Source organism: Egretta garzetta, unplaced genomic scaffold, assembly GCF_000687185.1.
Source record: "Egretta garzetta isolate BGI_Z169 unplaced genomic scaffold, ASM68718v1 scaffold633, whole genome shotgun sequence".
NCBI classification, from domain to species: Eukaryota; Metazoa; Chordata; class Aves; order Pelecaniformes; family Ardeidae; genus Egretta; species Egretta garzetta.
Window position 1 is genome coordinate 227,277 of NW_009259195.1, and position 13,845 is coordinate 241,121.

The following is a 13,845-nucleotide window of genomic DNA, read 5'->3' on the forward strand; positions in this document are numbered from 1 at the left end:
AGCGAGGAATGACAGTGCTTGTGGCAATGCATACATGGGCACGACTTGGATGGATCCTGTCGTGTTCCTGGATTATCCAGGTGGAGTCACTAGAGAATAGCGCGGTGGTCCCTGCCAGGCTTCACTCCTCTGAAATCCCTGCCTCTCACTGCCTGGGCTGGATCACTCCAGTGATCCAAGTTTAATCTACATGATTTTAATGATGCCATGAAGTGCATAGCTGCAGTGAGTGGGGCAGGAGGACAGCTGAGGTGGGGAGTGAGCTCCGGGCCAGAGACAGAAGCAAAAATCTCAGGCAATGGAAGGAGGGGAGAAACCTTTTATGTCTCTGCTAACAAAGCTGAAGTGTAACCACACTGTGCTTGAAAGTTTGTGTTCGTTCCAGGTACTCACCTATAATGGACTATGCAGTGTAAATTTGGGGGGAATATCTAAAGTTATTTTTTTTTCACCCCATCTTTGTCATGGGACAGCTATATACTGGGTTGTTGCCTGCATTTATTCAAAGCAGACTGCTAATGTAAATGTCTGAGCAGCTAGAGAGGAATCATCATTTCTCTTAGGCTGACAATGCAGAAGGAAGGACAGTGCAAGATTACTTATATTCAGTGTATGGTATCATGAAACTCCCAGGTGCCTTTTACGGTTGATTATCTCACCGTTAGTGACAGAATTGGGGAATGGCCTGAATTTTTGTATAGCAGTTAAATAAAATATACTTTGCAGTAGTTGCATATTACAACCTAAAATATTAGTTAAATGATGCTGATAAATGCTCTATAATTACTTAACTTTATTAAAATACATTTATTGTACATTAATGACTTGGCATCTGGAGTGTCCTTTAACAATAAAATCTGTTTTCTTTTCTCCCCGCCCTCCCCCAAGAGTATTTAGGGAAAAATGATTGATTAATGACAGTTCCTATTAACTCCAGAATAAAATGTGCGCAGTGCATGCTTTGCTAATAAAAGATTGAAAGGATGTTTCTTAGTCTTACTCTGATTCCCTTTGTGACCTCAAAGCAAAGTCTTATGCTTAATAATAGTTCTTTTCTTCCTGAAATGGAAAAAGTTTAAAGGTATTTCTATCTAGGATATATGTCATGCAAGTAAGCACACTTCATAATGTGCTTTCCATTGTATGAATACAAAATATTAACATGTTAGTAAAAGAATAATTTAATACTTCGTTTCAAGCCCTGCAACAAAAATATTTTTCAAGTTATTCCTTTTATGCGGTAATTTTTCAGATTTCATTCTTTTATAAGCCACAGCTATAGGAGGTCAAAAATTGTTACATGTATGGTTCCAGCCAATGTACTTCACCGTTTAAGCAGGGTTGTTATTCCTACTAGAAATGTAATTATTCTCACCAGTTGTATGAATAATAAAAACTTAGGAACTCACCTACTACTTAATATGTAAGATAACTCCTGTAATAGTGGAAATTTTCATTTTTCCTGAGCCCTTGCACTCTGCTCCTCTGTAAATTATTGCCTTATAGTTTCTAAAGTCTCTTGTTACCTGGAAATTTTCTTCATAAATACATTTGTTATATTTATGTGTGTGTATTTTTGTTATGTTTTGCATATCATAGAATTATGGAATGTTTTGGGTTGGAAGGGACCTTTAGGGGTCATCTAGCCCAACCCCCAGTATATATGTACTTAAATAGTTTTAAGAATATCGGAAGTGAAATTTCTTCATTCATTTAATCAGATGTGCATGTAAATTGGATATTATTGGGACGGGTGGAGAATGAATGCAACATTACATATACGGATTTACTTTTCTTTAAAAATGCACAATGAAAAATTTTTGTGAAACCCTGAATACTTTATTCTGCCATTCTTCATGTGGATAATCAGTACCTTCCTATGTAAATGCTTCGTAGATTTTAATGCTATAAAGGAACATCTGACTACACCCAAAAAGGTTGCCACAGAGTCAATCATTTCTCTTCATACATTACTCAAAGAAGTGGTTACCTCTGTTGTTAAAAGATAAATAATTTGTGGTCTCTTTCTGGCCAAATCAGCCATTGGATCAGATATGTCCCAAATCTTTTCCCCACACATTCTTGCAGAATATCATCAAGATAAATATTCTGAGTTTCTTTATTGTCCTTCTGACTTACAGTCTTGACAACAGGACTAAGCTTGTATTGATGTTAGGCATATAAAATTTGAAACTACTTGTAATCTTCTTAGGATGCTGATTTCCAGTGATGCTGTACTTGGGAGAATAACAATTTCAGTGCCTCCATTTTGCCATTTTCATAATAGGAATAGTATTTACAGGAGTGTTCTGAAGTTTAGTTAATATCGTTGAAATTCTTTCAGACAGGCACAAGATACACACAAGAAACCACAAGAGGTATAAAAATGTATGCAAATGTAGCTAATGAAGCAAAAGGAAGAGGGCTAAATGGTGTCTTAATAGTTTCTCCTTAAAAACCTATTTTGATAAGCAGTATTATGCCACGTCTCTTGATTATGAATCTTACGTTTTTTAATAATCTCTTCCAGCGTGCTGGGACCAGCTGTGACCTTCAGAGTGCACTCAAACCTCCAGAACATTTCAACTGCGGATGTTGCCAAAGCAGCAGGTAAGAGTCCTTGTCCTCCATTCCCAAACTGTGACCTCCCAAGCGTCTGTTTAGCGGGCAGTAGCACTACAAACAGCACCGAGACATCCCATTCTCCCAGGAAGATTGACATTTAAAGAGGGAGACAGTTGAGAGGTGAGTGGCACATACGGGAAATTGAAGTGTAACATCTCTGAGCCAATTAAAACTGCCCCAGACGTCCTTGTTTGTTGAGGAAATGGATTAAATAGAGAATTGTAGTCAAGGCCTAGCATGATGAAAAACTCTTAAGTGTTGTCATGAGCTCATAAGAACAGACAGGTTATTTGTAAATGGTGATGAAATTGCTTTGCTTCTTCACTTTTTTTTTTCAGGGAACAAAAATGATATTACATGTTAGCCTTAATTTTTGGATCAAAAGATGGTAGAAATGTACCTTCGTTGGTGTGTTGTTTAGGCAATTTCAATGACAAGTTAAACTTGGGAATAAACATTGTATTTCTGAAGCTAATCTGCTTCTGAATAAGTACCACTGTTCCAAGGACTCCTGTTGGCTTCTTGTCAACTTGGCTACTAACTGTATTATGGAGTTGTTGACTGCAAAAAGTAATTTCTGCAAAATACCTGAATTGATAACTGATATGCTTACAAATTACCCAGTTGATAGGTTTTAAAAATTATGAATGAATAAATTGCAATTTTGCTTGAAAATAGAAACACAAATTCGTTTAGATAAACACTGGGAGTCCAAAACTGCCCATTAACTTCTCCTTTTGCTTCACCATGGATGAATTTAGCTATAGAAGTAACTGGGCCAGTTCCCATGCCAGAACTTTTATTTGCAGGACCTATTGGAGGATTTCTCTCAGAGTGTCTGTAAAAGAGATTATGAAAAACAGTCAAACAAACATCTAGCAGTCATCAGCACCATACTGTATCCACTCTGAGTTTTAAGGAGCTTAAGAACAAAAAAGTTAAGCACTATCAGTGGTGCAAAATCTTTCACTTTAAGCTTTCTTGTTAACTGGTGATTAGAGAGTTGTAAATGGGATACCATTTTTCTTAAAAGGGTTTAACGTATCAAAAAGCCATAGATGCGTACTGTCAAAATTAGGGAATGACAATAAATTAATTATTGAATTATGGGACACTTGAATGTGTACGATTTACCTTGGAAAAATTAATATGGTTTTATAGCAATGCCATGCCTTGTGAAGCTATTGAATCTCTCTGAAGGGATCAACAAACATGATGCACCTGGTAGAGCCTGCCTGGGTTTCTGAAGACTTTTGACAAGGTCTTTCACTGGAAGTTTCTAGTGTTTCTAGTTTCTAGTTCTAAGAAACTAATTGTTCCTTAGAATGTGGAATATGGAACACAAAAATTGTAGATCAGTAATTGGTTAAGAGGCAAGAAACAGAGATTAGGAATAAATTATTAGTTTTCTTAAAGGCTAAAGATAGCAGAAAAGTGCAAGGATCTCTGCTGGGACTGTGGCATTCCACATAATTACAAATGAGCTGGAAAAGAGGGTGAGCATTGTGGTGAAAAAGCCTGTTAATAGTACTAAATTATTCACAGTATTTAAGGTGAATGTTGGTCTTAGAAAGGTATAAAATCCTTACCAGACTCAGTGACTGGACTCAAAAGTCAGATGAAATTAATTGTAAATTAGTGTAAAAAAAAATAGCTTTACGTATGAAGTTATAGGTCTAAATAGACCATTACTAGTCTGGAGTAAGAACTTAGTGTAATAATAGGTAATTTAATTAAAATAACAATTCAGTCTCCATTATCAGTTGAACAAGGAAAGTGTTTTTAAGAATTATTTGGAAAGTAATAGAAAACAGAACAATATCATTTGTTCTTGCATAAATCTGCCCCTTGCCTGCATTCAAATACATCATACAGTTCTGCTTCTCATACCTCAGAGTTTGGACATTCCAGTTGAGATTGAAAGATTCAGAGAAGGCAGAAGTGATGACTGTAGGTATGGAATATCTACCATATAACAAATGGTGAAATAAGGCAGGAATCTTTACTATGGAAAAAGAGATGAGTATGGTATGATAAAGGTCTGTCGAGTCCAGAGTGGCACAGCAAATGTGGATGGGATTGTGCGGTGGCTCTAACAATGCAAGAACATATGAAATGGGTTCAAAATAAATCAGAATGCAGTTTGTAGCTATGCCTGTTGTGGATAATGAAGCTCACGTGTTCAAAAACTTACAAGTTCATGGAATAGACATCTGCTGAAATTTAGCAAGTCCATAGAAACCTTGTTAAGTTCAGGAGGTTCCTGATGTGCCTTGGCCTGTTCCTAGCAAGTTACTCTCAGTGTATACTTCCAGGGTAGACACAGGTAAATGCGTTGCTCCATGGTGTACTGCTATTAGGTAACTTGACACCCATCCAGGAACTCTGCAAACAGATCTTGTTTACAGAAAATGAATAGACCAAACTGACAGAAGAATTTCACTGTCCATCATATCCTTAGAAATTAAAAGAATTTAGAAATTGAGGTAATCAGATGTCATAGTAATTATCGGGATGTAAATTATCCAGATTTGCAGAAGGAATCTATTTCTGCAGCTGTTATGTACGTGCACGTCTCACTGATATCCACAGGAGCAGTTTCTGTGCAGCAGTTTGATCTTATTATTCATGCCGTATATATTTTTCTAACCAAAATGGATAAACTTTCCTTGCATTATTTAGGTTTAAATATAGGGAAGTTTTCCATCCTCCCCTGGGGATTTTGGTAAATGTACAGGTTAGAGAAGGCATGGGACTCTTTAGCAACTATGCAAAAAGATGAATGAATGACTTGGAATATCTACTAAAAAATAGAGATATGGTAATAAAAATTGTTTCCTATGTTTTCTTGGAGTTTGAGATCTGTTCTTCTTGGTGTGCATGACACCCAGCTTGAAGAGAGACAAAGGTCTCTAAAATCCTTCAGCCACATTCTCACTGATAAAACTTGTTTTCTAGTAATCCACAGTTCCAGTTCAGTGTAAATATTTTGATTACTTTTTTTGCAGTTTCTAGGGCTACATAATTATATGGTAAAGCTGTCAACAAAGTAATTTAAAATTGTGTATACCTTGCTTTCTCCCATTAACAATACCTTTATTTGCTCTTTGACTACAGAGCAGAAGAACAGCCAATGTTTTGCCAGTGTCGCATACTTTGACATTCATAATATAGAACATATCTTGCATCAAGTAGCTGTCCTCTGGCCTATTTCTGTTTAATAAGTCAGGCTCAATGGTGCAGTGTAATTTCATCTCAACATTTTGAAGAAATAAACTTTCTCTAGACATAGATGACCTGCTCTAGAAGTAATTACACTTGGCACATGACATCATTTAGACAAATGAATGTGGATTCATTTCTCTTCAGTTTAAAGGTTAGGAAAACTCTAGCAGAGAACGATTATCAGTAAGATAACTCTATTTATATAAAATTGTGATATAGTCAGTATAGTAATGAGCAATGAGTTTGATTTCATACAGCTTTATAGGTACTCCAGAATCCCACTGCTTATAAAAAGACATGTAAAGTAACAGTTATAATTAGAAAAGAGGACTCTTATAAAGTTCCCAAACATAGAATTTTAGCATCAGATGGCTGTAATGATCATATATATACTGCACACGTGAAAAAGATGTAGGAGAGAAGAGGCCTGTGCATAGACACTCAGAATTGCTGAAACGAAATAAGAGCATTTGCTTATGTGTAGCTGCAGCCTTTCACGGGTTAAAATAATGCTTATATTTTTTTGGTATTGTGTTAAAACGCAACATTGTAAAAATGGGGACAGAAGAGCAAAGGGATGTATGCATAGTGTAGGCATATTAGTGATAGGGAACAGGTAGCACAGCAAAAGGCAATGCATAACCAGATGTTGGAGAATTAATAGGTCTTCTGTGCAGGTTCTTGTATCTAAGATATATTGTGATATACACCATTATGGCAAGTCAGAAATCTTGATTTCATTTTTTAAAATATAAATTTTGAGAATATATTAGAACATCAAGAAAAATTTTCATTTTTTTTTTTTAATTCCCCTATCTTTAAACTAAGCTATTGATTTGGGGTTGTTTTCATTTTGGCTTTTGGTTTTTGTTTTTTGTTTTTACTTTTCTATTCCCTGCTGGTGAAACCTACATTTTCACAATGTGCATGGCTTGATAGGGACCATTAATCATGACTTAGAGAGTAGGGTGTTGAATCATGTAACCCGCTTGTCTAAATATTATTTCTCTGCCAGCTTTCTAATTCTGCAAAAAATGCATTGCAAAATTAATTCCACTGAAAATAAAACCCACAAATGCAAAAATACTATATTAGCATTAAAATTTAACTGTATAGCAAGCTAATTTGAATAAAGATACTGCCTCAGAAGTATTGGAATAGATAAAAAAACGCACATAGAAATCCTTAGCAGATTTAAGCAACTGCAAATGATTAAATTTGTAAACTTACAGGTTTTGAGATTTGACACCTAAAAATTTTGGTCATATCCCAGCTGTGATAAAATACTTATGGCAACAAATGTTGCAATAGAAATTTTTGACATTGAAACTGAATAATTTTGAAAAAATTGGCAGCTCTAAACAAACAAAACATGATCCTTAGCTTTTAGCATTAAACAGTCCTTTTGAGAAGAAAAGGGTACTTCAAAACCCTTAGAGTTAACTTACCCTGTGTAGTGATTTAAACTGGTGGGGGCTTATTGGTTTGGAGTAGTAATTAAGATGACTAAATGGCCAGTTATAATAGTGATCCTTGATTCAGCTGGTGGAGAAGATATTTATGCCCTATTCTGCTTCCGATATGTTTCTTTTGCTAGGCAGGTCTGAGCTGCATATATAGGCATCAAAACTTTCTCTTCTAAGTATGTAGGCTTAAGTATCTAATTCAGTGTTCTAATTTCAAAGGCTCTTAGTTCCCATCACACCCTACAAACCTTTAATGAACTTGGATAGATAGCAGGCTTGAAATACAGAATTTTCTGAAAAATGACCAAGAAATTTAAATTTCAGAGCCTTGTCAGACAGTGAAGTACCCCAGTTGCATTAGAAAAAATGATTCCTGGTTCTTCTTCAGCTTTGGAAATACTGGTGAGGAACCTGCCTCACACAGTCACTACAGAGATCTGTTTATTGCTTCCATTTCAGAGTCGCAGTTTTGTCAGACATCCAGTCTGGGCCCTGTTAAAAAGGACTGAGACTCTGACATGAACATATTTTGGTTTCCTTATAAATTCAGTGCTACACATATCCATTACAAATATAATTTGAAAGACGGAACTGTGAAGGTACAGATGATCAGTTAAAGCTATAACGCTTAGATGCAATTTTTAGCTGTTTGCAGCAGTTGTATTAGCCTTCAGTATAATTGAAATACACATTGCAACTTTTAGCAAATCAGATGTAAGTCTAAAAAATTTCAGATGATATACATGACTATTCTCTTGTATTAATTCTAGTTATGAAATTTAGTCCTCTTTTTATTGGCCAAAGTGGGTTATCTTTCCAGTTTGCTGCATAATATAAATAGTGTTATGGCAGAATTTGAAAAAAAACTGTGAAATGTCATTTAATGTAGTGATTTCGGAATACTCTGATTTTCTCTCTCTGGTTATTTCAGCTTGTGATCAAACATTTTCTGGCCTTTTTTGCTTTTTAGACCATTGTTGGTTAATTGTTAGAAGTTCTTTGTGTAATATATTTCACTGAAGTAAGTGTAATCTAGGAATTTATTATTCCTTTTACTGCTTCTGCTGCTGATGTAATGAGACTTGGCAATGTCCATTCTGTTGTTTTGTAATGGCAACATCCATCGTCTTTTTTGTGGTGACCGTCAGTGCAGGAGATATGAGTTCTACATCATCAGAAGCAGGGAACTTCAATTTCTAAATAAAAAGTCTTCCTCTTTTTTTAAGTTCTTCTTCTTTCTAAATGGCTATAACCAGACTTCGTTGTCTTGTTGATTTTTGGCATAAGCTTTGTATATTTTGTCGGAAGTGTCAGAAAGATGAACTCTGTTGCTTCAGTCACAAGCATGTCGATGCTGGTGTACTGTCTTGGTTCCTTCTTCTACCCACAACCATGAGCAATAACGGTTGTTTTGAAAGCATTCCTTGGCTAGTCATTGTCAGATTCATAATTCATCTGTGTTGAAGTGAACAGAACAAGATGAAAGTCTATGGGTGAATTCCTTCCCTCTCTCTAGATTTTTGTAGACCATACAATTAGATGTCTTTCTCTCTGAGACGATAACAAAGAGTGCATCTATGAATAATTTGATGTTCATCTTTGAAGTCAACTGACAGCTTCTGTGTCAGAAACTTTGAACAATGTAGCCAGGAGGCTGCGAGGTCCATCTGATTTCACTTGCTGTTGGCCTGATTTAAGGAGGATTACAATTCTTTGGTCTACAATCCGAAACGTAAAAGTTTGACAGCTTTTTTTCTGTTGCTAGCTCTCTTAAGTCTTTTGGTGCAAATCCCAATTTCTTCTACTCAAGCCTCCTTAGTTCACACTGTCCTTTTTCACCTCTTGACCCCTCTGTAGTAGATCAATTCCCTTTCACCTACTGTATGTTCAAATCTATCTGAAGTATTTTCCTCAAATCCTTCCATGCTGAATAAAGGATATCATTATATTTTTGAAGTATTATTCAGAATCTGAGCTGTCTCCTGCACTACCAAATGTCTGATACAATGATTAATCAATTTTTGAGGTGGCATTTCCTTCCCACTTTGTACTTCTGTTGAAAGATTGAATGAGTTTTAGTATTGGGTGCTACCATTTGGTAAATGTGCCTCAGTCCTGAAGAATAGCAAGCATATTTGGTTATGACTCTTCTAATTATGATATTCATTGCTGTGATTAGTAAGGATGGATTTTTTTTTTTTTTTTAACATACACCTCTGCTCTAAAACTGACTGTGAGGTATCTAATTTTAGGAAGAATTTTTTTTGCTTTAAACCCACTTTCTGTTGTAAGAGAAAACGTCAGAACTTCCTTCTGTTCACCTTGTAAAGTGTTGTAAATTGTTCCAGCATAAATCCCTAAGTCAAGCTTCTTAACTATTAGGAACGCTAAAGCTAGTTAATCATTGTATAGAACTGGGGAGAAAAACAAGAGCTAAGTAGCATTATGTAGCCAATGTTCTTTAATTAAAGCAATGATGGATCATGTCATCACATTCTGATGCCTCTTATTAAACACACATTCATAGAAAACCATCAGGTTGGTATTAAATTAAAATAAAGATAAGCACATCATTGGTGTAGTATATATGTTACTATTTTAGAATGCAGTAGTTGATACCTGAAGCCAGACAGTTCTATCAAAGAGTCAGTGGGAAGACCAGAATTAACGCTTAGAAAAATATATAGCTGCAAAGATTGATTTGCAGCTACTCAGGTGTTTCTGTTAGTTGCTTTTTCTGAAATCTATAGGCAGGCCTATAAAGACAGGTGAAAATAAGGCCTCTATTAAAGTAATTTATGTCATGGTTTAAAGGTTAATAATGATTCTAAAGTTGACTTTTTTAAAGAGCCCTCTGGTAATATAACTAAATGCATTGTAATAGTGAGGGTAGAATTCATCTAACGCAGTTGCAGCTGTCTAAAGGTTAGGCATTTATTCAAAACTAGTTGTCTAGATTGCCTCTTCATGCACAGAAAAAAGATAGATTGTATGAACTGGCACTTACCATAGGTAGCTAAAGGTAGGTGAGAGAAAGCCATCACCAATATCCACAGAAAAGTATGATGATAGGGCTGCCATACACAAATACTGCAGACAAACCCAGCGAGATTGGTTGAAGTCAGGATTGTAGAATTGTGTACTACCTGCTTAGTAACATACTCAAAAATATTTTTTTCTGTTTCTAGATCTCTTAAAATCTTCTGGTGCAAATCCTGATTTCTTCTGCTTAGGCCTCCCTTATTCACGTTGTCCTTTGGTACCGTATTCAAAGCTCTTTAAGTATTCAAAATTAAAGATTGAGAAAATTCACAAAGATTTCAAGTTTGCTAAATACTACCATGTGTAAACCATTAAACAACCAAATTCCTGCAGTCATCTCGTTCACACCTACAGATGTACAAGATTAAACTGTCATGTAGTTGAAGTACAAAATGGTTTTCTTTCAAGTCCAAGAAATCTCCCAATATATTTTTGACTGTGGAAGTGAAGTCTTTTCCCATATTACACTTGCTACATATTTCCTTTCATAGATGTTTCAAACTGACCTGTACATTTTAAAAGGCCTGGTTTCAGCTGATGTAAATCAACAAATAGCTTCACTGAAGTCTGTAGCACTGAGAATGTGTTCCAACAAAATGGTATTATTTTCTGTATAGCAACAGTACTATGGGGTCCCACTGTGGACACAGTATCAAAAAGTCCCTATACTAAAATATTTGAGAACTAAATTTCATTCTAGTTTAAAGAAAAGCAAGCAGAAATCCCCAAACCCAAGACAACTTGATTAATGTCATATTTTGTCATATCGTTTAGCAAAATTGCTATTTAGAATTTTTATGATTAGCAACAGATTTTTGAGGAAAATGGAAATATATATGCAGTATGATATACACAAACATAATATTTACAATTCCAGACTTCTTTAAATGTTATAGTCCTTTAATAAAGTTTTATATATTTTTGTGCAGTACACTTAAGAGACTGTCTCTGTTCACAGCAGATCCTAAGCATATTAAACCAAATTATTTAGGAATGCTACAATAAGAAGAAATCTCCTAAGGCAGGTACATAAAAGGGAGCTTTTATGTAAAGAATTCGTAAGCTGATGTAACATTTTTTGGTGAATACGTACCTTTTTAGGTAAGCATAAATAAGGGAGTTAAAGAAACCCTAATTTAGGTCAGATAGTATTGTAACCTAACCTTTACCTGGAAAAGAACAAGTACATTTTTTACACCCATTAGATAGATTAATTATAACTTTTCAAAATGTGGAACAACTAGATAAACCTAAAAATTTTAAACTATGCAGGCAAATAAACGCTATGCACCATGTGGAACGGGGATAATGTTCTATTTTAGTTGGTACAAACAGGAAAATATTCTTTAGCTGATATAACTAAATAACCTATTTTTAATATATTAAATTGGATGATTAGCAGTCCTGTGATTGTAAGTGATAGCTTTCATATCAGCCAAATAATAAAAACTTGTGAGGGAGAGTGGTGCTACTTCAGGGCTCTATGAAAAATAGTTGTTATTTAAAGCACAAGAAAAAACACAAAATCAATTACACACAGAATCATCTTCGAATCAAGCTGTCATCCTTTTTACTGGAGAAAAGCAGTAACATGAAAAGGCACTCCACCAGAAGCATGGAATTTTGGTAACAGTATGTACGGACAGCTGACCCGAACCTGGCAGCAGTCTTTTCTCTTGGTAGAACACATTGTATGGGATGACATCTTGGGAAGGAGGCACAAACATGACCTGGGATGAAAGGGCAGGTTGGAGGGGTTTTGGCTGACAAAGGCTTAGTTAGGAGTCTGGAGGATTCATGTATCATGAATGTTGAAAACAGCTGCTTGCATTACCTTCTACCGCTGATAGCTCATGGAGGAATGTATCTGAGCAGGGAAATAATGAGCTCTTGACAGTGGGACATGATATTATTTGAGAGCTTTGGGAGAATTTCTGAAGATAAGAGAATTTTGTTGGCAATACTCACAAGAGCACACTTGCCAGCAATATTCAGTCCTGTATTTTAACATTGTCTTCATTTTTAGCAGTCTTTCTCCTATGGATTGAAGACTACTTCAGCAGCTGCTGCTGCTACCCGATAGCTTGCACAATTGATAGGGAATATTGTGACTGCAAGGCAAGTGATTTGATGTTCATTAATTTTGTTTTCTTGACTGTCTGTGGTCAAAGAAAGGTTTTTTTCCTGAGCTTTCCTGAACTCCAGATATCAGTTCTGACATGTAAGGTAAGATGGAGTCAGATTTATAGACCTTTGATCTTGTTTTTATTTGGAGATGATGTTTTCCATTGTCTGACAAAAAGTGTATGCAGGATTTAAAGATTAATGACCATTGTGATAATCTGCAAACATTTAATCTTTCTAGTATTATCTAATCTTCAGGAAAACATGTTAAATCCCTTTGTTCTCTTTGGAAAATATTTTCCATGAATGTGAACATTCCGGATTAAGAGAGATTGTATGGCTTTGTTGGCTGAAGTCAAAAGACGCGCTAGATTTATTCTAGCCATAGATTTTCATGAAGTCCTCTGTGCCTCTATTTTCTTATTTTAAGCCTGAAACATTAACAGAATAAAAGGCTTTTTATGAAGAAAAAACCCCAAACCCACACTATAGCACAATGATTTTTTAAGATCATTCAGAGGATAGACAGTATGGTCTTCTCTAGAATAATTATTATCATTTGTTCCTGTGTGGCTTCTGCTGCTTTTTTGTATTTTTTTTTCCTGGTTGCATCAGTGCAACAAAACCAGGATGACAGCAATTGTAAAATTATTTTGGTTGAAAGATCCATCTAGTGGGTCATTTAGCCTGTCCCCCAGAACTGTGATGGGATTGGCTGGCAGAAGATCATACAGCTAATATTTGATTGTCTATTAAAAAAAAAAGACAGACAGATGAGAAAAAAATGTGTATGCCAAAATCCAGAGGGTGCCTCTTGGCAAAGTTTTATAGACATTTTAGATCAGTAACAAGAAAAGGTAGGTAGCTACACCCCATTACTCCTTCCTAAACAGCCAGGTAATTACTTTTGGCATTTTGACAAGTGTTTGCTGGAGTGAAGGTCAAAGCTGTCAGCGGAGAAGATCTATGCTAATCTGCTCAGCTGGAGAAGACTCAGGTAGCTAATGTTTTGTAATTAGAAGTTGTGGAAACCAGTTTTCAGTGTAGTTTTATGCTAAGCATAAGTGAACTAATAAAACAGAGAATTTCATTTATCATAGTTTACAAAATGGACTGAATAGATACTTAGGAATAAGTATACAATGTGAAATTGGAGAAATAAGGGAAAATGATATTGTGATACAAATGAAATACATATTTATATGCACATATATGTATGTGTTTTATTATGTACACATGCATATAAATTATATGTCTATATTATTAAGTGTGTATTTGGCTATATACATACACAGGGTGTATAAAACTGGTACTTTTAATATACATTGAAAAAATATTAGTCATAAAAAGAAAATCAAAGAAA

General features: G+C 35.3%; 1 protein-coding gene across 1 annotated transcript in view; it reads left to right on the forward strand.

Moving 5' to 3' along the window:
• PTPRN2 (protein tyrosine phosphatase receptor type N2) overlaps nucleotides 1–13,845 on the forward strand; it is a gene marked incomplete at its 5' end in the record, with an annotated part of 501,249 nt that overhangs the window by 131,353 nt on the left and 356,051 nt on the right. The window contains one exon of the mRNA XM_035891409.1: nucleotides 2,531–2,610. Coding sequence (XP_035747302.1) covers nucleotides 2,531–2,610 — 80 coding nt within the window. The remainder of the gene's footprint in view (nucleotides 1–2,530; nucleotides 2,611–13,845) is intronic.